The sequence below is a fragment of the Tachypleus tridentatus genome, chromosome 10 (assembly GCF_004210375.1).
Source record: "Tachypleus tridentatus isolate NWPU-2018 chromosome 10, ASM421037v1, whole genome shotgun sequence".
Lineage (NCBI taxonomy): Eukaryota > Metazoa > Arthropoda > Merostomata > Xiphosura > Limulidae > Tachypleus > Tachypleus tridentatus.
This window is the reverse complement of record NC_134834.1, coordinates 41,910,968-41,936,349: the sequence shown is the minus strand read 5'-3', so window position 1 is coordinate 41,936,349 and position 25,382 is coordinate 41,910,968. Positions and strand designations below refer to the sequence as shown.

Here is a 25,382-nt window from a genome sequence, read left to right as displayed (position 1 = left end):
TGCTTACAAACCAAATATACCTAAGGTAGAACAAAGAAATCAATGTTAGTATATAGTCACAAACAAAATATACCTGGGGTAGAACAAAGAGATCAATGTCACCATATAGTTACAAATAAAATATAAGTTGGGTAGAACAAAGAAATCAATGTTAACATATAGTCAGAAAGAAAATATACCTAGGGTAGAACAAAGAAATCAATGTTAGTATATAGTCACAAACAAAATATACCTAGGGTAGAACAAAGAGATCTATCACCATATAGATAGAAAAAATATACCTAAGATGGAACAAAAAGATAAATGTTAACATATAGTCACAAACAAAATATACCTGGGGTAGAACAAAGAGATCAATGACATCATACAGTTACAAACAAAATATTCCTGAAGTAGAACAAAAAGATCAATGTCACCATATACTTACAAACAAAATATACCTAAGGTAAAACAAAGAAATCAATCTTAATGTATAGTCACAAACAAAATTTACCTAATGTAGAACAAAGAGATCTATGTCACCATATGCTTACAAACCAAATATACCTAAGATAGAACAAAGAAATCAATGTCACCATACAGTTACAAAAAAAATATACCTAAGGTAAAACAAAGAAATCAATCTTAATGTATAGTCACAAACAAAATTTACCTAATGTAGAACAAAGAGATCTATGTCACCATATAGTTAGAAACCAAATATACCTAAGGTAGAACAAAGAAATCAATGTCACCATACAGTTACAAACAAAATATACCTGAAGTAGAACAATAAGATCAATGTCACCATATGCTTACAAACCAAATATACCTAAGGTAGAACAAAGAAATCAATGTTAGTATATAGTCACAAACAAAATATACCTGGGGTAGAAAAAAAGAGATCAGTGTCACCATATAGTTACAAATAAAATATACCTAAAAAATAACAAAGACGTCAATGTTAACATATAGCCACAAACAAAATATACCTAAGGTAGAACAAAGAAATCAATGTTAGTATATAGTCACAAACAAAATATACCTAGGTTAGAACAAAGAGTTCAATGTCAACATTTAGTTACAAGCAAAATATACCTGAAAGAGAACAAAGACGTCAATGTTAACATATAGCCACAAACAAAATATATCTAGGGTAGAACAAAGAGATAAATGTTAACATATAGTCACAAACAAAATATACCTAGGGTAGAAGAAAGAGATCAATGTCACCATAGAGTTACAAATAAAATATACCTAAAAAATAACAAAGAAATCAATGTTAACATATAGTCAAACTCAAAATATACCTAGACTAGAACAAAGAGATCAATGTTAACATATAGTCACAAACAAAATATACCCAGGGTAGAACAAAGAGATCAAGGTCACCATACAGTTACAAACAAAATATACCTGAGATAGAACAAAGATATTAATGTCAATACGTAGTCAGAAACAAAATATACATAGGTTAGAACAAGGCGATCAATGTCACAATATATTGACAAAAAAATATATCTAGGGTACAACAATCAGATGAATGTCATCATATAGTGACAAAAAAATATACCTAGGGTAGAACAAAGAGATCAATGTCACCATATACTTACAAACAAAATATACCGAAGGTAGAACAAAGAAATCAATGTTAGTATATAGTCACAAAAAAATATACCTAGGGTAGAACAAATAGATCAATGTCACCATATAGTTACAAATAAAATATACCTGAAAGAGAACAAAGACGTCAATCTTAACGTATAGCGACAAACAAAATATATCTAGAGTAGAACAAAGAGATAAATGTTAACATATAGTTAGAAACAAAATATTCCTAATGTAGAACAAAGAGATCTATGTCACCATATGCTTACAAACCAAATATACCTAAGGTAGAACAAAGAAATCAATGTTAGTATATAGTCACAAACAAAATATACCTGGGGTAGAACAAAGAGATCAATGTCACCATATAGTTACAAATAAAATATACCTTGGGTAGAACAAACAAATCAATCTTAAGATATAGACACGAACAAAATATATCTAGGGTAGAACAAAGAGATAAGTGTTAACATATAGTCACAAACAAAATCTACCTAGAGTAGAACAAGGAAATCAATTTTAACATATAGTCAAACTCAAAATATACCTAGACTAGAACAAAGAGATTCATGTCACCATAAAGCCACAAACAAAATATACGTAGGGTGGAAGAAAGAGATATATGTTAACATATAGTCACAAACAAAATATACCTAGGGTAGAAGAAAGAGATCAATGTCACCATATAGTTGCAAATAAAATATACCTGACAGAGAACAAAGACGTCAATGTTAACATATAGCCACAAACAAAATATATCTAGGGTAGAACAAAGAGACAAATGTTAACATATAGTCACAAACAAAATATTCCTGAAGTAGAACAAAAAGATCAATGTCACCATATACTTACAAACAAAATATACCTAAGGTAGAACAAAGAAATCCATCTTAACATATAGTCACAAACAAAATATACCTAGGGTATAACAAGGAGATCAATGTCAACATACAGTTACGAACAAAATATACCTGAAGTAGAACAAAGAGATCTATGTCACCATGTGCTTACAAACCAAATATACCTAAGGTAGAACAAAGAAATCAATGTTAGTATATAGTCACAAACAAAATATACCTGGGGTAGAACAAAGAGATCAATGTCACCATATAGTTACAAATAAAATATAAGTTGGGTAGAACAAAGAAATCAATGTTAACATATAGTCAGAAAGAAAATATACCTAGGGTAGAACAAAGAAATCAATGTTAGTATATAGTCACAAACAAAATATACCTAGGGTAGAACAAAGAGATCTATCACCATATAGATAGAAAAAATATACCTAAGATGGAACAAAAAGATAAATGTTAACATATAGTCACAAACAAAATATACCTGGGGTAGAACAAAGAGATCAATGACATCATACAGTTAGAAACAAAATATTCCTGAAGTAGAACAAAAAGATCAATGTCACCATATACTTACAAACAAAATATACCTAAGGTAAAACAAAGAAATCAATCTTAATGTATAGTCACAAACAAAATTTACCTAATGTAGAACAAAGAGATCTATGTCACCATATGCTTACAAACCAAATATACCTAAGATAGAACAAAGAAATCAATGTCACCATACAGTTACAAAAAAAATATACCTGAAGTAGAACAATAAGATCAATGTCACCATATGCTTACAAACCAAATATACCTAAGGTAGAACAAAGAAATCAATGTTAGTATATAGTCACAAACAAAATATACCTGGGGTAGAAAAAAAGAGATCAGTGTCACCATATAGTTACAAATAAAATATACCTAAAAAATAACAAAGACGTCAATGTTAACATATAGCCACAAACAAAATATACCTAAGGTAGAACAAAGAAATCAATGTTAGTATATAGTCACAAACAAAATATACCTAGGTTAGAACAAAGAGTTCAATGTCAACATTTAGTTACAAGCAAAATATACCTGAAAGAGAACAAAGACGTCAATGTTAACATATAGCCACAAACAAAATATATCTAGGGTAGAACAAAGAGATAAATGTTAACATATAGTCACAAACAAAATATACCTAGGGTAGAAGAAAGAGATCAATGTCACCATAGAGTTACAAATAAAATATACCTAAAAAATAACAAAGAAATCAATTTTAACATATAGTCAAACTCAAAATATACCTAGACTAGAACAAAGAGATCAATGTTAACATATAGTCACAAACAAAATATACCCAGGGTAGAACAAAGAGATCAAGGTCACCATACAGTTACAAACAAAATATACCTGAGATAGAACACAGATATTAATGTCAATACGTAGTCAGAAACAATATGTACATAGGTTAGAACAAGGCGATCAATGTCACAATATATTGACAAAAAACATATCTAGGGTACAACAATCAGATGAATGTCATCATATAGTGACAAAAAATATACCTAGGGTACAACAAAGAGGTCAATGTCACCATATACTTACAAACAAAATATACCGAAGGTAGAACAAAGAAATCAATGTTAGTATATAGTCACAAAAAAATATACCTAGGGTAGAACAAATAGATCAATGTCACCATATAGTTACAAATAAAATATACCTGAAAGAGAACAAAGACGTCAATCTTAACGTATAGCGACAAACAAAATATATCTAGAGTAGAACAAAGAGATAAATGTTAACATATAGTTAGAAACAAAATATACCTAAGGTAACACAAAGAAATCAATGTCACCATATACTTACAAACAAAATATACCTGAGGTAGAACAAAGAAATCAATGTTAACATATAGTCACAAACAAAAATACCTATGGAAGAAAAAAGATATCAATGTCACCATATAGTTACAAACAAAATATACCTAAGGTAGAACAAAGAAGTCAATGTTAACATATAGTCAAAAACAAAATACACCTGGGGTAAAACAAAGAGATAAATGTTAACTATAGTCACAAACAAAATATATCTAGGGTAGAACAAAGAGATGAATGTCATCATATAGTGACAAAAAAAATACCTAGGGTACAACAAAGAGATCCATGGACCATATAGTTACAAACAAAATATATTTTAAATAGAACAAAGAAATCAATGTTAACATATAGTCACAAAGAAAATATACATAGGGCAGAAAAAAGAGATCAATATCAACATTTCGTTACAAGCAAAATATGCCTAAGGTAGAACAAAGAAATCCATGTTAACATATAGTCAAAAACAAAATATACCTAGAGTAGAACAAAGAGATCAATGTCACCATAAACTTACGAACAAAATATACCTATGGTAGAACAAGGAGATTAATGTCACCCTATAGTTGCAAACAAAATATACATGAGGTAGAACAAAGAGATCAATGTCACCATATAGTTACAAACAAAATATACCTGAGGTAGAACAAAGGAATTAATGTTAACATACAGTCACAAAGAAAATATAACTAGAGTAGAACAAAGAGATCAATGTCACCATAAAGTTACAAACAAAATATACCTGAGGGAGAACAAAGATATTAATGTCAACATGTAGTCAGACACAAAATGTACATAGGGTAGAACGAGGAGATCAGTGTCACTATATAGTGACAAAAAATATACCTAGGGTACAACAAAGAGATGAATGTCATCATATAGTGACAAAAAATATACCTAGGGTACAACAAAGAGATCAATGTCACCATATAGTTCCAAAAAATATACCTGAGGTAGAACAAAGAAATCAATGTTAACATATAGTCACGAATAAAATATACCTCGGGTAGAACAAAGAGATCAATGTCAGCATATAGTTATAAACAAAAATACCCAAGGCAAAACAAAGAAATCAATATTAATATATAGTAACAAACAAAATATACCTAGGGTAGAACAAAGAGGTCTGTGTCACCAGATAGTTACAAACAAAATATACCTGAGGTAGAACAAAGAAATTAATGTTAACATACAGTCACAACGAAAATATACCTAGGGTAGAACAAAGAGATCAATGTCACCATATAGTTACAAACAAAATATACCTGAGATAGAACAAAGATATTAATGTCAACATGTAGTCAGAAACAAAATGTACATAGGTTAGAACGAGGCGATCAATGTCACAATATATTGACAAAAAATATACCTAGGGTACAACAATCAGATGAATGTCATCATATAGTGACAAAAAATATACCTAGGGTACAACAAAGAGATCAATGTCACCATATACTTACAAACAAAATATACCGAAGGTAGAACAAAGAAATCAATGTTAGTATATAGTCACAAAAAAATATACCTAGGGTAGAACAAACAGATCAATGTCACCATACAGTTACAAATAAAATATACCTGAAAGAGAACAAAGACGTCAATCTTAACATATAGCCACAAACAAAATATATCTAGAGTAGAACAAAGAGATAAATGTTAACATATAGTCAGAAACAAAATATACCTAAGGTAAAACAAAGAAATCAATGTCACCATATACTTACAAACAAAATATACCTGAGGTAAAACAAAGAAATCAATTATAACGTATAGTCACACACAAAATATACCTAGATTAGAACAAAGAGATAAATGTTAACATATTGTCACAAACAAAATATACATATGGTAGAACAAAGTCATCAATGTCACCATACAGTTACAAACAAAATATACCTAGGGTAGAACAAGGAGATCAATGTCACTATATAGTGACAAAAACTATACCTAGGGTACAATAAAAAGATCAATGTCACCATATAATTACAAACAAAATATATCTGAAATAGAACAAAGAAATCAATGTTAACATATAGTCACAAACAGAATATACCTAGGGTAGAACAAAGAGATCCATGGACCATATAGTTACAAACAAAATATATTTTAAATAGAACAAAGAAATCAATGTTAACATATTGCCACAAACAAAATATACCTAGGGTAGAAGAAAGAGATCAATGTCACCATATACTTACAAACAACATATACCTAAGGTACAAGACAGAAATCAATGTTAACATAGAGTCACAAACAAAATAAACCTAGGGTAAAACAAAGAGATAAATGTTAACATATAGTCACAAACAAAATATACCTAGGGTAGAACAAAGAGATCAATGTCATCATATAGTTACAAATATAATATACCTGAAAGAGAACAAAGACGTCAATGTTAACATGTATCCACAAACGAAATATATCTAGAGAAGAACAAAGAGATGAATGTTAACATATAGTCACAAACAAAATATACCTAGGGTAGAAGAAAGAGATCAATGTCACCATATAGTTACAAACAAAATATACCTAAGGGAGAAGAAAGAAATCAATGTTAACATAGAGTCACAAACAAAATACACCTAGGGTAGAACAAAGAGATAAATGTTAACATATAGTCATAAATAAAATATACCTAGACTAGAACAAAGAGATCAATGTCACCATACAGCTTCGAACAAAATATACCTATAATAGAACAAAGAGATGAATGTCACCATATGATAACAAACAAAATATTCCCAAGGTAAAACAATGAAATCAATGTTAACATATTGTCACAAACAAAATTCACATAGGATAGAACATAGAAATCAATGTCACCACATAGTTACAAACAAAATATACCTGAGGTAGTACAAAGATATTATTGTCACATGTAGTCAGAAACAAAATGTACATAGGTTAGAACAAGGCGATCAATGTCACAATATATTGACAAAAAATATACCTAGGGTACAACAATGAGATTAATGTCACCATACAGTTACAAATAAAATATACCTGAAGTAGAACAATGAGATCAATGTCACCATATACTTACAAACAAAATATACGAAAGGTAGAACAAAGAAATCAATGTTAGTATATAGTCACAAACAAAATATACCTGAGGTAGAACAAATAGATCAATGTCACCATATAGTTACAAATAAAATATACCTGAAAGAGAACAAAGACGTCAATCTTAACATACAGCCACAAACAAAATATTTCTAGGGTAGAACAAAGAGATAAATGTGAACATATAGTCACAAACAAAATATACCTGAGGTAGAACAAAGAAATCATTGTTAACATATGGTCACAAAGAAAATATGCCTAGGGTAGAACAAAGAGATCTATCACCATATAGATAAAAAAATATACCTAAGGTGGAACAAAGAAATCAATTTTAACATATAGTCACACACAAAATATACCTAGATTAGAACAAAGAAATCAACGTTAACATAGTCACAAACAAAATATACCTAAGCTGGAACAAAGATATTAATGTCAACATGTAGTCACAAACAAAATATACCTAGGGTAGAACAAAGAGATCTATCACCATATAGATAAAAAAATATACCTAAGGTGGAACAAAGAAATCAATTTTAACATATAGTCACACATAAAATATACCTAGATTAGAACAAAGAAATCAATGTTAACATAGTCAGAAACAAAATATACCTAAGCTGGAACAAAGATATTAATGTCAACATGTAGTCACAAACAAAATACACCTAGAGTAGAACAAAGAGATCAATGTCACCATACAGTTACGAACAAAATATACCTGAAGTAGAACAAAGAGATGAATGTCACCATATGGTTACAACAAAATATATCCAAGATAAAACAAAGAATTCAATGTTAACATATAGTCACAAACAATACATAACTAAGGTTGAACAAAGAGATCAATGTCACCAAACAGTTTTGTGTGAACTTCGTACCCACAATAAAATGTCTTAGTGTTTATCATGTCGAGCTAGTCATCGAGAACATGAACATGCTTTGTTCTTTTATTTGTGAATATGTTAGAAAAGACTCACTCAACTGCTTTATTCAGTCATAAGAGATAAAAAAGACCTGGTGGATGTGAATTCTGATTAGTAGTTCAAAATAAGATGACTACACCTGATCCTTACTCTTTGTCGCATGCACGGTTGTCCAGGTTAAAAATTCTGGTTCTAGTTCATTCAGAATATATGCAATTAATTTGAAAAATAACAACTTTGTTTATTATTGTTATTCTTATTGGCCCCATTTACAAAATACTTATGAACAGAAGCATTTTAAAAAGGTATATGAAATTTAATATTTACTTACTACGAAATGAAAACTGTGAGTGAAGTAGTTTACGTGTATATCTCTAAACAACTATAACTTAAATAGCAATAATTGCATACATAACTCTGAATCAGGAAAACTAAGCAGACAGAAGACTCCACAATAATGACTGTAAACTATGACATGAATATTCCAATTGTAGAAATTTAAACACTACCTAAACTACTTAAATAAAAAACACTTAGTTTCTATACAACAGTAATAAGGAATGCTAAGTACTGTGGTTAGTTATCACCATTAGATTCCATCGAGGAACATAGGGCCGCAATCGCTTGCGGATTCTTCAACAAGTATTTAAGTAAGTAGGTTGTTAGCCCACTGCACCGAGCCGTCCCTAATTTAGCAGTGTAAGACTAGAGGGAAGGCAGCTAGCCATCATCACCCACCGCCAACTCTTGGGCTACTCTTTTACCAACGAATAGTGGGATTGACCGTCACATTATAACGCCCCCACGGCTGGGAGAGCAAGCATGTTTGGCGCAACGCGGGCGCGAACCCGCGACCCTCGGAGTACGAGTCGCACGCCTTATGCGCTTTGCCATGCCAGGCCATATCAAATGGATATATAAATCATATAAATCACACTTTGTGTTACAGAAGTTTTTTTTCTCTTTTAATCTTAAGAACCCAACAAGATGGGCATCACTATCTTCCATGGAACTTTCACAGAATAACATGTCTACAGTTAGAATGAATTTTAGAATATTTCCCTGGCTTAGAAAAAAGAGATGATAATAATACCGTTTAAAACTTCTTTCTTCCAGATATAGTTAAAAAAAAAAAGCAGGATATTGACAGGAACAAAAAAAAGAGATGACACAACATCTCGTAATATATGTAATCTAGTCTGATTGAAATATTGTCAGAATGATGTAGAACAGATTTAAATTATACCAGAGTGAATGATGTATTTCAGCCATAAAAATAAAATGTGTTACAGGTAGAGAAGCATGATTTCCAAAATGTTAGTAATATCATGTAAATCAGCTAATCCTTGAAAAATTGGTTGCAAGATTAAAAGCAGATGAGATGTATATTTCTCATTCCTGTTTTAAGCTTGTCCCAAACAATGCTGGAATTAGTGGTAAAAGAGGTGCTGGAAGAGAAGTTAATCCATGACTCCTTCTGGTTTCGATGTCTGATATGTCAGACATGGATGCAACTTTTTTTAAGTTAAAGGCTATTCTTTTGGTAAAAGTTTTTGTCTGGAAAAAAATATTCTAAGCTCATTTATAAACCTGTAATATATTCTGAGAGACTACCAATAACATGAAAATGTGTCAAACATTTAGGGATGGTAAGTACAAATGCCTGGATAAGATGATTAGATAGTTGTTCCACATAGTTGTTAACAACTTACAGTTCTTGTGGTTAATCTTCTTGATAAGAAATTATCAATATTTCGTGGACCATGGTCTACATCCCAAGAAAATGGAATGATTTTGTTTGAATTTCGTGCAAAGCTACAAAAAGGCTATCTGCGCAAGCCATCTCTAATTTAGTAGCGAAAGAGAAGACGGAAGGCAGTTAGTCATCACCACCCACCGCCACGTTTTGGGCTAATATTTTACCAACGAATATAGCTGGATTGACCGTCACACTATGACACCCCCATGGCTGAAAGAGTGAATATATTTAGTGGGACAGGAACTTGAATCCGCGAACCAATAGCCCCAACCACCTGCTTATGCCTGACCACCCAATAAAATGAAAGGAAGAGAATAGATGACCAGATCAATGGCAGTATTAGTCTAACTTGGGGCATGGAAATAGGTGTTATCTACAGTAATGAAGAGAAAGAATGTTTTTGTTTTTTTCTTATTGAGCACAAAAAGAGCTAGCTGCGCTATGACAACCATAAATATCAAAACACGGTTTCTAGCAGTATAAGTCCACAGACATACTACTGTGCCACTGGGGGGTAGAAGAGAAGGACACTATGTTCCGAAATAAATCTCCAAACAACAACCTTTCCCATTAATACATTCCTGGATAAAATATGCTAGGTAATAAGCAATATTTCTCCATCACATATCCTGTAATTTCTAGTTAAAGAAAATTGCAAAATTCTAACATTATCTGTTGTTTCTAGAAATATCTCCTTTTATGATATATATATATATAACAAATGATAGGTATTGATATAGGGCTTGATGTCATCTCATTAAGTGAAAGTCTCAGCAGCTCCACGATGTGAATGCAGTCAGTTTTACCCACAATGTTAAGATATAAGGGGAGCTCTCTATTTAGATATGAAACTTTTTTATTTTTGAAAGCAAGAGTTTTATCAATCTACATGAACACAGCGCTGTCTCAGAGGGGCAGGTGCTCATCAGAATAACAGTATAAAAGATCGTCACAACAAGATTGAAGGAACAGATTCCAATTGCTTACCTTCGTCACCAGTAGGAACCAAAATAGGGAAAATAATAAGTCTAATTAGTAAATTAGCAAACGAAATGAAAAAAAAAGCCTGCTTCAACATTCAGTCTAACAAACGTTTTCAAAAATCAATTGTATAACGAATATAAATTAATTCGAGTTTTTAATAATGGCAAAGTTATTAACCGTTTATTGTCCCGATGTTTCAGCATCCCATTTACAGACCTATAACTTTTTGTTTGTTTTTTAATTTCGTGCAAAGCTACTCGAGGACTATCTGCTCTAGCCGTCTTGCATTGTAAGACTAGAGAGAAGGCAGCTAGTCATCACCACCCACCGCCAACTCTTGGGCTTCTTTTTTACCAACAAATAGTGAGATTGACCATCACATTATAATGCCCCAACGGCTAAAATGGCGAGCATGTTTGGTGCTATGGGGATTCGAACTCGCGACCCTCGGATTACGAATCGAACGTCTTAACCCACCTGGCCATGCCGAGCCTACCTATAACTTTCAACTTATAGTTCGATTCCTCACAGAGAACAGATCGCAGACAGTCCATCGTGTACCTTTACATTACGAAAATAGCATAAAAAAACATAAATTGTTAAAATGATATAAACCCATTAATGTAGAAAGAGTTGTACAAAGGAAAATATTGCCCGTTCTTTTGTTATTTAATCTGTACTGATTTCATTAGATGGTAATTGCATACTCTGCTTTATTGAAGGTAGTAATTCACTCATTTAAGCGGTTAAAAAAATTTTGTCTTAAAACTCAGAATCAAAATCCTATTTTTAAAATGCGTATGTGCGCAATCTGAGGACTTTTTTTTGTCCCTTTTTCGGTTACATATTCTAAGGCAAATAGCCCAGGTACACAATCAGTAAGTTTCCAGTTAACCGTACAGAAAAATTACTTAATCAGTGAACGATAGAGGCCAAAAGTCCATAAAGAAATAAGAAATTTCAGTGCATTTCAGTCTTTTTTAACCCTCCTCTCGACCAAAGATCCTAAAATAAAGAGTACATGTATAATGATGGCTAGTTACCAGTTGTTATACAAAATATTCTGGAAATCGAGACAGTTAACTTTGAGAGATGAATGCAAACACATAAATATTTAACATATCATCTTCATAATAAGAAACATGATGACAGTTTATATCCATAAGTACAAAATACTTTTAATCATATGTGAGGTTTCTTAAGTACCACGAATTTTTGAACCCCGTTTTTTTATTATTATTTAGGTGAATAATATTACAAATCAAGATATGTTGACTTAAACTTTTTTTGACACACAGCAACAAAATGCCAAAATAAGTTTAAGATAATGTATAATTTCTGCAATATTTCCCTTTCACTTTAGAGTAATGTACACCGTTTTATACTGTCTTAGAAATAATGTAGTGTTTATAAATAGGCAATAAATTGATCGAACAATAGACAAATACTGTTTAATTGCGATCACTGTCTATTATGGGAAGCACACGTGACTGCTGTTTTGAAATTTATGTAGTTTTACTTAATAGAATATTTTTACTCTTTGATATTACTTCAGTTGGTTTGTTTGTTTTGAATTTAGCCCAAAACTACACCAGGGCTATATGCACGAGCCGTCCCTAATGTAGCAGTGTAAGACTAGAAGGAAGGCAGCTACTCATCACCACCCACCGCTATCTCTTTGGCTGCTCTTTTACCAACGAATAGTGGGATTGACCGTAACTTTATAACGTCCCCCACGACTGAAATGGCGAGCATGTTTGGTGCGGCGGGGATACGAACCCGCGACCCTCAAATTAAGAGTCAAGTGTCTTAACCACCTGGCCATGTCAGGACGTACTTCACTTGGAAAGCCACATATAGAATATTATAAAAACGTTTTTTTAACATTTTAGGAATACTTTATTTATTCTTAAATTCATTCAAATTCTTAAAGATTGCTAACTTCATTAGTACATTTCTAAAGTTGATGTAACATAAACGTAAATTGTTTCTCAAAATTGTCATTATTAAGCAAAGCAAAAAATAAAAATTTTTAACTACAATATTTTATTTTATTACAATCTTTTATTAAATTTAAAAGTATTTTTTACATCGGCCCTCTTGGCTTAAAGATAATTTATCAAAAATAAGGTGAAATGATCATTTTAGAACTATATAATCCTTTATTTAACACTCATGGGTTTATTATACAATGCCGTATTAGGAAAATAATCATATACTTAAAAACGTGATTTCGTTATCAAAGGAAATTTCAAGAGCAATTGTATTACAAATTTTACAAAATGCACTGACACTAAGAAGACTGGTTTGAATGACCTCAGTTAATTTAGAACAAAGGTTCCGTAGCTATCAACTAATCTTACTCAACAAACGTTACACGAAGAGAAAGACTGCGAAATAAATTAACATTACTGATATATAATACAACCACGGGATTAAACCAAATATACTTCGGTTCTCGGTAAAGCCATTTCGTACACGGAGCTCGATCACTTGATTACTACCTCCAATTTCAAACATTAAGTGGCGGTAAGATGAGATTAATTACTGATGATCAACTGAATTGTCATTCGTTACTGCTCTTAGTGAAAACACAACCTGTAGAAAGATGCAGAATTCTTTATTTCAAAATTGGTTATTGTAACACTTCACACATTACTTATAATCGATGATTATGCATACATATATATATGTAGGAAAATAACCGCTGAACACAGGAACAATGACACAACTTTTAAACTTATTTAAAAACAAAAAACCAAGTAATGTTTGAACCTCTATTGTTACTTGTGTTTTACAAAAGTTTTTAAAGCCCGTATCAGCCGTCTCTACAATATCCTTAATTCAAATTGGTTCCAAGTCATCACAAAAGAGCTAAGTTAAAATAAATCTATAACAGTAATACAGGAAATAAACTGATGAGTTGTTTCGTTGATTGTTTTGTAATTTCGCACAAAACTACACGAGGGCTATCTGCACTAGCTGTGCCTAATATAGCAGCGTAAGACTAAAGGGAAGGCAGCTAGTCCTCATCACCCACCGCCAAATATTGGGCTACTCTGTTGCCAACGAATAGTGGGATTGGCCATCACTTTATAACGCCCCCACGGATGAAAGGGCGAGCATATTTGGTGCGATGGGGATTCGAACCCGCAACCCTCAGATAACGAGTCGAGTGCCCTAACCACCACCTAGCCATGTCGGGCCTCTGATGACAGTGGATGTTAAACACAAAAGCCAGATAAAAATAAAACAGTAATTTGTAGTTTCCCCATGATCCCTACTCATTAGAAGTTTAAAGGCACTCAAGAACATGGAAATGTGCACCCCATTCACGAAAAGGAAAACACTGTCTAGCCAAGACGTCTATCATGAATAATTTTAGTTTTAAAAGACACCTTAAGGGTGCTTAAAGATATCACTTAAGCATTATGTTGTGTAATTAATAAATAATATTGATATATATATATGCCAGTCAAGGTCCTGTTTAGTCGTAATCCTCTTAAAGTTTTTGGCACCTATAAATCTTCGAGACTGCCGTTTTGAGAAAACATCAAAAGTGAGCCCTCTTCGTTTGTCTGCTACTGACAAACGGTTTTGATACTGTTCTGGGAATGCATTAAAACACATAATATAAATATATGTAACTGCTATTAGATTGTCCTGTGTTTTTAATACTCGATAAAACAACACAAATATAAGATACACACAAGGCCTGATCTTTAGAGCAATTTGGTTCAACCGCCCTGGACTGACACCTGGACCGAACCTTTCCCCTCCTGAAACACACAAACACACGATCAGCAAAAAAAAAGTTTATAATATATCCCATATGAAAACATTTTTCAAACTGTGTCACCGTGATAAGAGTAACTTAATCCTCTCTTATAAACCTATTATACTTTTTCATTCACCTATTCCTACAACTTGCTCTGTTATAAATATTCACTTGAAAATTTAACAAAAAAATCAGTCATTACTTTATATTTATTACAAACATCAGAAATTTAGATTCTGTACATTATCTACCCATTGGCTTTGTTTGCCTTTTGCCCAAATTAAAGTTAAGTAGTAGTAATGAACTGTATTTAACTTATTTACAAAGCCAAATTCTGAACCCCCCCTCACATTTTCCTTGAACATCATGTCCTTTATCAGGACCTAAATATTCGTTTTTATTCTCTATTTTTTAGTATTCGTCTAATTTAAGTATACAAACTCGGTTTTGTGCAAGTGTAGCTGCAACATTTAAAAACAGAAAAATAACAAATACTTATCTACCGATCAACCGTACAAGTCACTTAACTACTGTTTTAGTAAACACTATTTCTTTACGATTACTTACAAAACGACAAACTCTTTCCCATAGTTCACAAGGACTATCGACTGCAGGAATGTTGTAGTTCTGACTCAAGTAGATACCCATATACAAACCAAAAATCAACACTATAAGTCCGATTAACATCTTTGGTTAAACACTGAATCTGTTTGATTTATAAGAACTGCTGAATACTTAGAAGCTATGATCGACCTGCAAACATAGAAATAGTCATAATTGTAATTCACTAACAACAAATTCTGATTAAAAATATCTTTATGCAGAATGCTGCAATTCAAGCGTTGATGCTAAACCTAATCTCGAAAACGTTAGATAACTGGTATGTTGACATGTGATTTAGGTAATAACTTGATGCAAAGATTTTTATTAACATAAAAAAATATTCCAATTCATATTAATTCATTATATAATCCAAAATTATTAACTTAAAAAAATGTTTACTCCATGTCCATCTCTTTTTCTTTTTTTTTTTCCTATCTCTTTTTCTCATGACGTACGGTAAATCTAAAAAATGTGTGCTCTAATTTCCGCTTGTTTAATTTTACAACTTTCAGAAAACCAATCATACCCGCCCCTATTATACCTCCTACCTGTAACGTAACAATTTCAATCAAAAAAAGGAAGAATTGCACTCAGTTAGTTCTGTCCTCTACTTATACAGAAAACAATAAAATAAAAAATAAATGTAATTACAATACAACTTTAACTCACAAGTTACACGCTGCTTGAGCCTTGTACCTTCAGTCGATACCTTCTTGAACTTTCGTAATGTAAAGAACGCCATCTGTTCATTAAGTATTACTAACCTTTTTTGTTTTTACCTTTGTGAAAATTCCAACATTGTATAACTTTAGATGCAGTCATAACTTCAGATATGTTTAAAAAGTAATGTTTGACTGTATCACATAATTAAAGCTTACTAAAAGATATCATGTTACAATATTAATGAAAGAAGACATCTTCGATAGTAGAACGAAGCAAATACAAAAGTTAAAATAATAACTAACGTGTAATGATGAAGATCCTTATGTCTTTCTTCTTTTACTATATTTTCTCAAATAGTATTATATACTATTTAAAATATTTCACTTCTTGCATTATTTTGGCATTGTGATATTTTTTAAACATGAATGCATTAATTATTAGCCTTCTTTAATTATTATCTTCACTTAATTGCATTTTAGCCGACCACTTGGTAATTATTTCTCTTGCATTGTTAGAAGAAAAAAAGAAATAGAGAGAGAGAGATTGCAATGGTTCATATAAAAAAAGAAAAACAAGTTTAGATATTTCATAGAAAGAGAAACACATTTACTCCTACATTCTCTATTTTCTGGTAGGACAATAGTAAGTTTGAGTACGTAAAATATAAAAATCTAGGGTTCGAATCCCGCTGTGGAACAGGCGATAGCCTGATGTTGCTTTTTCTAAAACATAGATTTAATGCTCCATCGTCCCTTAAAAATGATTACTAAGTACAAAAACTTTCGTTAGACAGAAAACTCACAGAGGTTTTGAAGAAATGAAACAATAGTTTATTACAATAATATACAATTCACTTTCAAGATAATTTTTAAATCAAACTGGATGACATAATCAAATGTAAATATGCTTATAGATATAAATTTGTTTGAATAAAATCACAATTCTAAATCAAACCTATGCTACTTTCATTCTCTCAGTTTGGAAATTAACAAAAATCCAGAAAAACCAATATATCAATAAAATACGCATCATTAATAATGAAAAGTAAGACCAAAATGTAGTAAAATGGCGCCATTTAGATTGTCGTATTTTGTATTTATAACGAAACAACTAAAACTATTTTTTGCTGTCCCTGATTTTGATCTACTTACTGGTGGGTTGGTTGGTTGTAATAGGGCTATCTGTACTCTGTCCACCACGGGTATCAAAAACCGGCTTCTAGCAAGTTCGCAGACATACTGTTGTGCCACTGGAGGGCGTTACCAGAGAGTAGTCGACCATCCATCAGAATCTTCCATCTATTATCCACACTAACGGATTGGTTGTCTCTCTTATAATGTAACAACGGTTTAAGTGTGGAGGGGAATATTTTGCTATAAGACTGAATTTGAGTCCGGTTAACCAGCTTGAAAATCCAGTTCTGTACTAGAAGGTCAATCCGCGCCCTTTTCTAAGACGACAAAATACAGAAAATGTGTAAAAGCACGTATGCATACTTCCCTTTTCCAACAACTGATATCTTGTATCCATATATTGCTGTAACGTTGTTTTTCATTGAGCAGTTTCTTTCAGATTATTTCGTAAATATAATTCATAGTCCAATCCACGTGACGATAAAAAAATTATTTCTTGTTTTACGCTTCTAAAAGTTTTACACTATTGTAATTTGTAAACGTAAGTTTAAAAATAACTTTCAAACAGAAATACTCCGCTAACGGCTCTAAAACTGATGTACAAATAAAATTACTTTTTGTAATTTCATGGCTAATTAATCAGTATCTGAATTTACCCTATATTGACTTGCACTATACTAGTAAATGTTTCATTGATTTACACCATGCTGATTCTCGTATTTATAACTACTCTTTTTATGTTGAGATTGTTTATTAATTAAATATTATTTTATGACAAGTTATAGCTTTCATAGTATGTAAGGTTGTTGTATTTTTTTAACAGGTACGATGCCTCAATCACTGGCGCGATCATTCTCAACGACACCCAAGTTTAATGTTCATTTTATTTCTTGTTTAATATTGTTGTGAGATATGTGATTTAATTATTTCTTAGCTATAGGTAGTTACCGTTCATTGATGAAGTTAAATAATCATTCTAGAAAGATTTAAGATCTGATGTCAATTTTAGTTCTGGTAAATTTTAAATTATATTACAAATATGACCTAGTTCTGAATACTGTAAGTTTTTAAGTTGAATCAGGCGGTGTGTTTTCGTGTAACAATTCGTGAAATAGTTTGTTATGTGTTTGCTTTCACGCTTGTGAAATCATATTGTACACATACTCGTAAGTTGATTATTTTTTTACGTTGGTTACCGTCATTTCTAACATAGACCTATATCATTTTACAACAGCGTATAAGTATTTAAGCTAATAGTAACACTAAAGAATGAAATAAATTAATCTGTAATTATCACGTGGACTGGGTTTGAAAATATTTTTACTCATTGATTTAAAAGCTTTTGCTAACGAAATGACACGGTACAATATTAGTAACTATTATTAAGAATGTAATTAATGAATATAACTTCAGAGTGCGCTTCTACTTATAGTATGTAGCGTAATATTCAAAAGTACGTTGGCAAACGTGGTTTGTTTAAAATAAAGAACTTTGCAAGTTTTTATATTTAAAATATGCATGTAAAGTCAAATTAAAGAATAACACTCATTAACAGAGATATGTAATAATAGCAATGTGCTGTATTATGGCATAATTTACACACTTCACAGAGTTAATGGTAATACACCATTTTAGCCTCACTATGATATATATATATATATATATTTTAAAAGTTAAACGTAGGTAGCTGTGGTTAGCCGGTAATAATTGTTTTTGAGTTATACGTGTGGTCGGAACAAATGAGTGATGCTAATGAGTTCAGTTGGTTACTTCGTGTCGTGTTTAGACTTTAGCTTGTTTTTTTTTTTTACAACTTTCATACTAAAATATTTATTACTTTATGGGTAGTGTATCATCACTTTATTATAAATAATAATAAACTAAAGGTGTTTATGTACAAATGGCTACAAAAAAATTAGCAAAGTAAGTATATTTTGTTTTTCAAATTTTATTAAGTAGCAAAGATTTGAACTTAATCTGTTTGGTGAAACAATGAACTACTACTTTTGAAAATTGAAGTTTGAATCTGATTATTTTCAAAAGCTTCAAAATTTAACAGTACAAAACTGGAATGGAAAAAGCACACGATGATTAATGTATTACAATTAATGAATTGTATAATATTGATTTAAAAGCTGTATATAATTTTTAATGGTTTATTTGTTATGGAGTAGTGTGTAGTCCAACAATTAATATATTTACTTTGTTAGGATTGCATAACTGAGACTTAAAGGTTTATATTAACAGGTAGAGTAGGAAACTTACATAATCGTAGGAAAACCATGGTTTGATTTTTTTTTAATTAGAAATCAAATTACTTATTAAAAACATAAAAGAGAAACTATATAGATTTGGTTAGAAAAAGAAATTAGAAAATCCAAAAGGACTTATAACTTAGATTGCTGATAACAGTAACTCTGATAGCAATATTTTTTGTGAGTATGTTAGAGGTAAGTAAAATGGGCTCTTAAAAGAATGCTGATAGTAGGCAAATAGACAGTTGCCAGAGGATTTGACAATTCCAATATTACTTGCATTTTTAAAGGAAGTGATAAGTTTTGTGGAAAATATAGATCATTTGTATTTCTGTGATGGTAATGTGTATTAAAGCATTACATGATGATCTAGTCATTTGAACAGAGATTCTGAAACTGTGGTAGATATACCACCAGTGCAGCTAATGTTTGTGATACAAGAGAGAATTAATGTAAAAACTATAAAATTTGTAATAAGCCCAATTTGAACATTGCTATTCTCCTCAATTATAGAATTACTTTCTGCCTGCTTAAATTCACCAGTATTTTCTTCCTTTTAAACTGACAAAAATGACACCATATATTTTTCATTTGTGCTAGAAGAAACATCATCATTCTTTTTACTGTGTTAGTAACAAACATAATTTTGCTAATTTGTTTTTTTTAATTAGATCTTGGTTTGTACTTCACTGATCTAATGAAATATTTTACAAAAGAAAGCCAACATAAATTAATTAAATGGAAATCTTCCCTAACTGGACTTTAAACGTTCTCTGAGGATGTTTTTCTGTATTTGGATTATGGAAAGGGACTTGTTGTTATAGAAAATTTTCAAAAAAATCTTGATAAGGTGCCATAAAAAAAAAAGTTGAGAAAATCATATTGGTAGCAATTAGGGAAAGACTTGTAAATTGGATGGTTGGATTCTCGAGAGAGGGCAGTAAGTTGTTATTAATGGAATTTAGTTAAACTGGATCATTACTAATCATGGCATACCATTGGAGTCAGTACCTGAGCATTTGCTTTTTATTATTTACAATGATTTTAATAAAGGAATGCTTAGTAAAGTGTTTGGATTATATTAAACTTATAGGTATTTTTAGGTGTATTGAAGATGTAAGATGACTTGAATCATTTTATTATTTGACAGATATTTAGCGAATCAGTTTTAATTATTTTTCAGTGCAAGCTAATGTATTTGAACCAATGCTACACATAGAGAGGAACTGAAACACTCAATAGTGTGACTGAAGAAAAGGTACTTTACATAGTGGTGGATAAATTACTCAAACCATAGTGAAAATAATAGAATTTGAGTTTATATTTCTAGACATATTGAACATAAGTGAAAAGTGTTCATTATACAAATCACTAGTTAAGTTCAGTTTGAAATACCATTTACAAATTTGGTCTCCAAAGCTAAGAAAGAATAATGTTTAATGGAAAAGATTCAAGAGAGAGCTATTAGGATGATAGCATTTATTATGCAAAATTCAAGGTAATATATGTTAGATACCTTAATTTAAATTATAATTACCACCTTAATGAGATAAACCTAGTAATGTTATAAACGAAAATGGTCTGTGTTTTGATCAATCATTCTCTTAAGCCTTACAATAAATCTGTTGGCAGTGAAAATCAGATAGGAATATTGTAAACAGGTCAAAGGAGATTTTCATTTCTTTGTACATATCTGTTTAAACCTTATTTAGAGATCTGTGTTCAGGCTTGAGCACTTTATTTAAGAAGGACATTGAATTGGTTGAAAATAAAGGCAAACAGCATGATTCTTGTTATATGACAAGAGGTTAAAATCCTTAAAATTGTTTTCTTAAGAAAAGAAGGTTTAAACATGATCTTATTAAACTTTTGAAACTTATAAAAGGAATAGATAGGACTAATGTAACATTTTTTATTGTTTACCATATTTATCATATAGTTTTATGTTTCGTCTGTTATGTAACATAAAATTTAAGGGCAACAAGGGACTTTTTGTTTCATTTAGGCCATCCTTTCCACAAACTACACTTAAAAAAAAACTCAAATGTATCTTATTTAAAAAATATTTATCTAATCTTTCTTTAACTCCCTTAACTTTACTGCATCAACCACGTAAAAGTGTCTTAGCTGAAAATGTTTCTTTACCCTTCCAAAATTAATACTTGTGTCACCTAGTCCTACTCACCATTATGTATGGGAAAAAAATCATAAAAAATATAAATCCCCTTAAGAAGTTTAAACAACTTAATCAGATCTCTCTTAACTCTCCTTTTTTGAAGAGAAAACAAGTTCATAGATATTAATCTATCCTTGTGTAACAACCTTTCCTTCCCAGCTCTTCTTAACTATTTTCAACAATTCAAATTTCCTTCCTAAGGTAAGAAGTCCAAAACAATGCAATACTTCAAACAGAGATGGCACTAGTCTGCCCTTCTCCCCAAACTGATGTCATCCATTAATCAAATTTTGAAGTTAATTTAGTTTTGGCCTTATTCTTGTTTCATTTGCTTCCTGAGTTAAGAAAAGCTAGAACCAAGACTGATTCCAAATAAGGCATAACCAGTGATCTGTACAATGAAATTATGACCTCTTGAGACTTGCATATTGTATTTCTGAAGTTACAGCTTAAAATCATATTTGCTTTTCCAATTGCCACAAAACACTGCATAAATGACTTTAGAAACTTATCAACTAGAAAACTGAGTTTCTTTGTTTTAAAACATTGAAGCTAATCCCATCAAAATTATACTTGTAATTCAAAGTATGATAAACCACATGCATTATTTTGCATTTATTATAAACTATAAGCCATCTGCCATTTATTTACCCAAGTTATCAAATGATTTAAATTATTTTGTAATGCAGCAGCAGCATCTTTACAGCCAGCAACACCAAAGACCTTAGTATCATAAACAACTTTAAATACTGTATTTTTCATTTCTTCATCTATTTCATTTATGTAATAAAAAAACAACAATAAAAGTCCCAAAAGTGAGCCCTGAGGTACCCAAGTTTGACTGAACCTTATTTAATACAACCCTCTACTTTCTTCCATCCAGCCACTTTTCTACCCAGTAAGTTAACTTCTCTTCCTCACCTATATAAATTATCTTTTTAACAATACCTTTATGTGGCACCTTATCAAATGTTATATGAAAACCCAAATACATCAAATCGCTCCTCGGTGTGAATACCTGTACGTGGTGAGGGGACCTCCCAGAGAAGGTTCTTTCAGTTTACCTCCTCTAAAATCTAAACATCCACCCACGTGTTTGCCATGTGTGGCAACCTATGAACGGGAGGAAAGGATCCTGATGGTTGAGGGGTCCAACCCTAACACACCACTTTGGCCTTGAAATCCTCTAGACGGTTGGCCTAAGAGGCTCCCCCTTTGGTCAGTCAGCTGGTCCACTCAGGCTAGGGTCAACCAAACACCAGTGTTGGATATTCTCAACAAGTGTTGTGGACATTATATCTGATGCAGTTGTTTGGGTATAGTACTCACAAAACCCTGGCGTTGCTGCAGTGTCCTTCTTTGACATTGTAGTACATCCCTCCGTAAGGCTCCATGGTGGGTGGGGTCATTGGGCACCGAAAATTCCCTTTCTTTATTATTGATACTTCAATTAAAAACCTTAATAAAATAGTGAAAAAACAGTCTATAGGTAAACAACCACGTTTTGAAGATTCTAAGCAGCAATCCTCACTATCCGTATCACCTGTTGTACCTCATTTTCTTCTATTGCACTCACTTTCAGACAAACCTTTAGGGCAAATGACTCCCTCTTTCATTTAGAAGGGACTAGAGGGACTTGCTGGCTCTCCAAAGTCAGTAAAAAAGCTAGGATCTGGTAACATATTGGTGGAAACATCCACATCTCAACACAGTGAACTCCTGTTGCATTCAAAGGCAATTGGGGATATATCTATAGAGGTTACACCTCATGCTACTTTGAATTCATCAAGAGTTGTTATTGTTGAGAGAGATTTGAAGAACATCCCAGAGTTGGAGATTCTCGCTGGTTTCTCCACCCAAGGAGTTTCTGCGGTGAGGTGTATCTCCACTCACAAAGATGGAATTATGGTGCTGACCAATATCTTCATTCTGACATTTACATCACCACATCTGCCTGCCACCATCAAGGCAGGTTATCTTAATTGCAGAGTACGGCCATATGTTCAAAACCCTCTCCAATGTTTCCAGTGTCAACGTTTCAGTCACTTGAAGACATCATGTCATGGTTCCTTGACGTGTGCTTGTTGCAGTGGCAAGGACCAGGATGCTTATGAGTGTGAAATGGACCCTCATTGCATCAGTTGCAATGGCTCTCACCTGTCCTACTTTCGTTCTTGCCCTATATGGTTGGAAGAAAAAGAGATGCAGCATTTGAAAATGATTCATAACATTGCTGTCCACCACCTCATCTTCGATATATGCTGCTGCACTTTGTTACAGCTACTGTGGGAGTGCAGACAGATCTCTCTGTGCCTCCTAAAGAATTGTTCTTTAAACAAATGAAAAGTTTTTTGACCTCCATGGTTATAAAAGTTGATGAATCAACTTTGACACCTATCTCTGTCCCTGATATACATTCCACCAAACCCCAAGATCCACATCCTTTGGTTTCAGGTGCAAGCATTTCCTCAGATCCATCTTTCTTTCTCATTCCAAGATGCAAAACAATCATTCGTTCACATCCTCAGGCTCTGTTGTTCACATCAACAGCAAAGACCTGCCCAGTTGACCCATGGCAGGATCCATGAAGGTCAATATACCTCCCTCAAATAATGAAAGTAAGGAAAAAAGACGTGGTCATAAACAGAAGGGTTCTCCGCCCAATTTGCCTACACATAAATAAAAATGGCCACCCTGATACAACGGAACTATTGAGGTTTACATTCTAATTGGAATGACATCAAAACACTGATTGCTTCCTACCATCCTGTTTGTCTCTCCTTGCAGGAAGCATTTCTGAAACCTGCTGATACAGTCACCTTTTGATGGTTTTCTTTATACAGAAATGACAGGCTGTGTGATGGATGAGTGCATGGAGGGGTGACACTGTTGGTTGATCAGCATGTGCCCACCCTATCTTTGCCACTCAACACATCCTTGGAGCCCGTAGCCATCCATGTTTCCTTGGGTCATACCATAACTGTTTGTTCTCCCTACCTAATACCTGGAGAGACATATAATCAGTCAAACCTTGATGCTCTCATTGAACATTTGCCATCTCCCTTTTTCATCTTGGGGGACTTTAATGGACACCATCCCCTCTGGGGAAGTGCTGATATTGATAGGAGGGGTCACTCTGTAGAGCATATGCTCTCTCATTACAATTTTTCTCTTTTTCAATACTGGTTCTTCTATTTATTTCCATGTGCCTAGTCAGTCCTTTACTGCTATTGATCTCTCAATTTGCTCCCCTTCATTATTTTACCATTTTTCATGGAGGGTTGACAATAATCCACAAGGCAGTGATCATTTTCCTATAATCTTGAGAGAGACTGGTTGTGGTCGATGCCACCTGACCAGCTTCAACTATGGCATGCAGGATCAGGCAAACTGGCCCTCTTTCACTCCTCTTGCAGAACTTAATCCTGCCATAGTCTGTAAGCCATCAATAGATGACTGTGGCAGGATTAACTGACTGTATTTTACAAGCAGCTGCTCAATATATTCCTAAAACCTCAACACATTTTCCACTATATCCTCATCCATGGTGGAATCCTGCCTGCCACCTGGCACAGAAGGCTCAGAAACGAGCCTGGGATACATTCCGTAGATATCCCACACTCTCAAACTGCATCACTTTCCAGCATGTCCGTGCACATGCTCAATGGGTAAGATGTTAAAGCCAGAAGGAACTTTGGATTAAGTTTACAACCAGCATTTCCTCTACCACCAGTTCCAAAGTCATTTG

The 25,382-nt window shown here is 32.5% G+C and overlaps 1 protein-coding gene and 1 long non-coding RNA gene across 13 annotated transcripts in view; one reads left to right on the top strand and one right to left on the bottom strand.

The window, feature by feature from the left end:
• Positions 1 to 13,168: 13,168 nt before the first annotated feature.
• On the bottom strand, positions 13,169 to 16,227 carry LOC143229141 (uncharacterized). Of its 2 annotated transcripts, XR_013015687.1 has the most exons (4): positions 16,077 to 16,227; positions 15,372 to 15,557; positions 14,737 to 14,805; positions 13,169 to 13,624 (listed from the first exon to the last, which is right to left on the bottom strand). It is a non-coding gene; the product is annotated as an uncharacterized LOC143229141 (long non-coding RNA). The 2 variants fall into 2 exon arrangements; XR_013015686.1 differs by lacking the exon at positions 14,737 to 14,805 and having other exon boundaries at positions 16,077 to 16,226.
• A 1,083-nt stretch (positions 16,228 to 17,310) lies between these two features.
• LOC143229138 (ERI1 exoribonuclease 2-like) overlaps positions 17,311 to 25,382 on the top strand; it is a 49,298-nt gene continuing 41,226 nt past the window's right edge. For 3 of the 11 annotated variants that reach the window (XM_076461019.1, XM_076461011.1, XM_076461018.1), the window contains exon 1: positions 18,869 to 19,126. In XM_076461019.1, coding sequence (XP_076317134.1) covers positions 19,104 to 19,126 — 23 coding nt within the window. In that variant the 5' untranslated portion in view covers positions 18,869 to 19,103. Of the gene's footprint in view, positions 17,557 to 18,054; positions 18,370 to 18,641; positions 18,822 to 18,868; positions 19,127 to 20,641; positions 20,717 to 25,382 lie in introns of those variants that run through there. The other 8 variants (XM_076461021.1, XM_076461015.1, XM_076461016.1 and 5 more) reach the window with 7 other exon arrangements.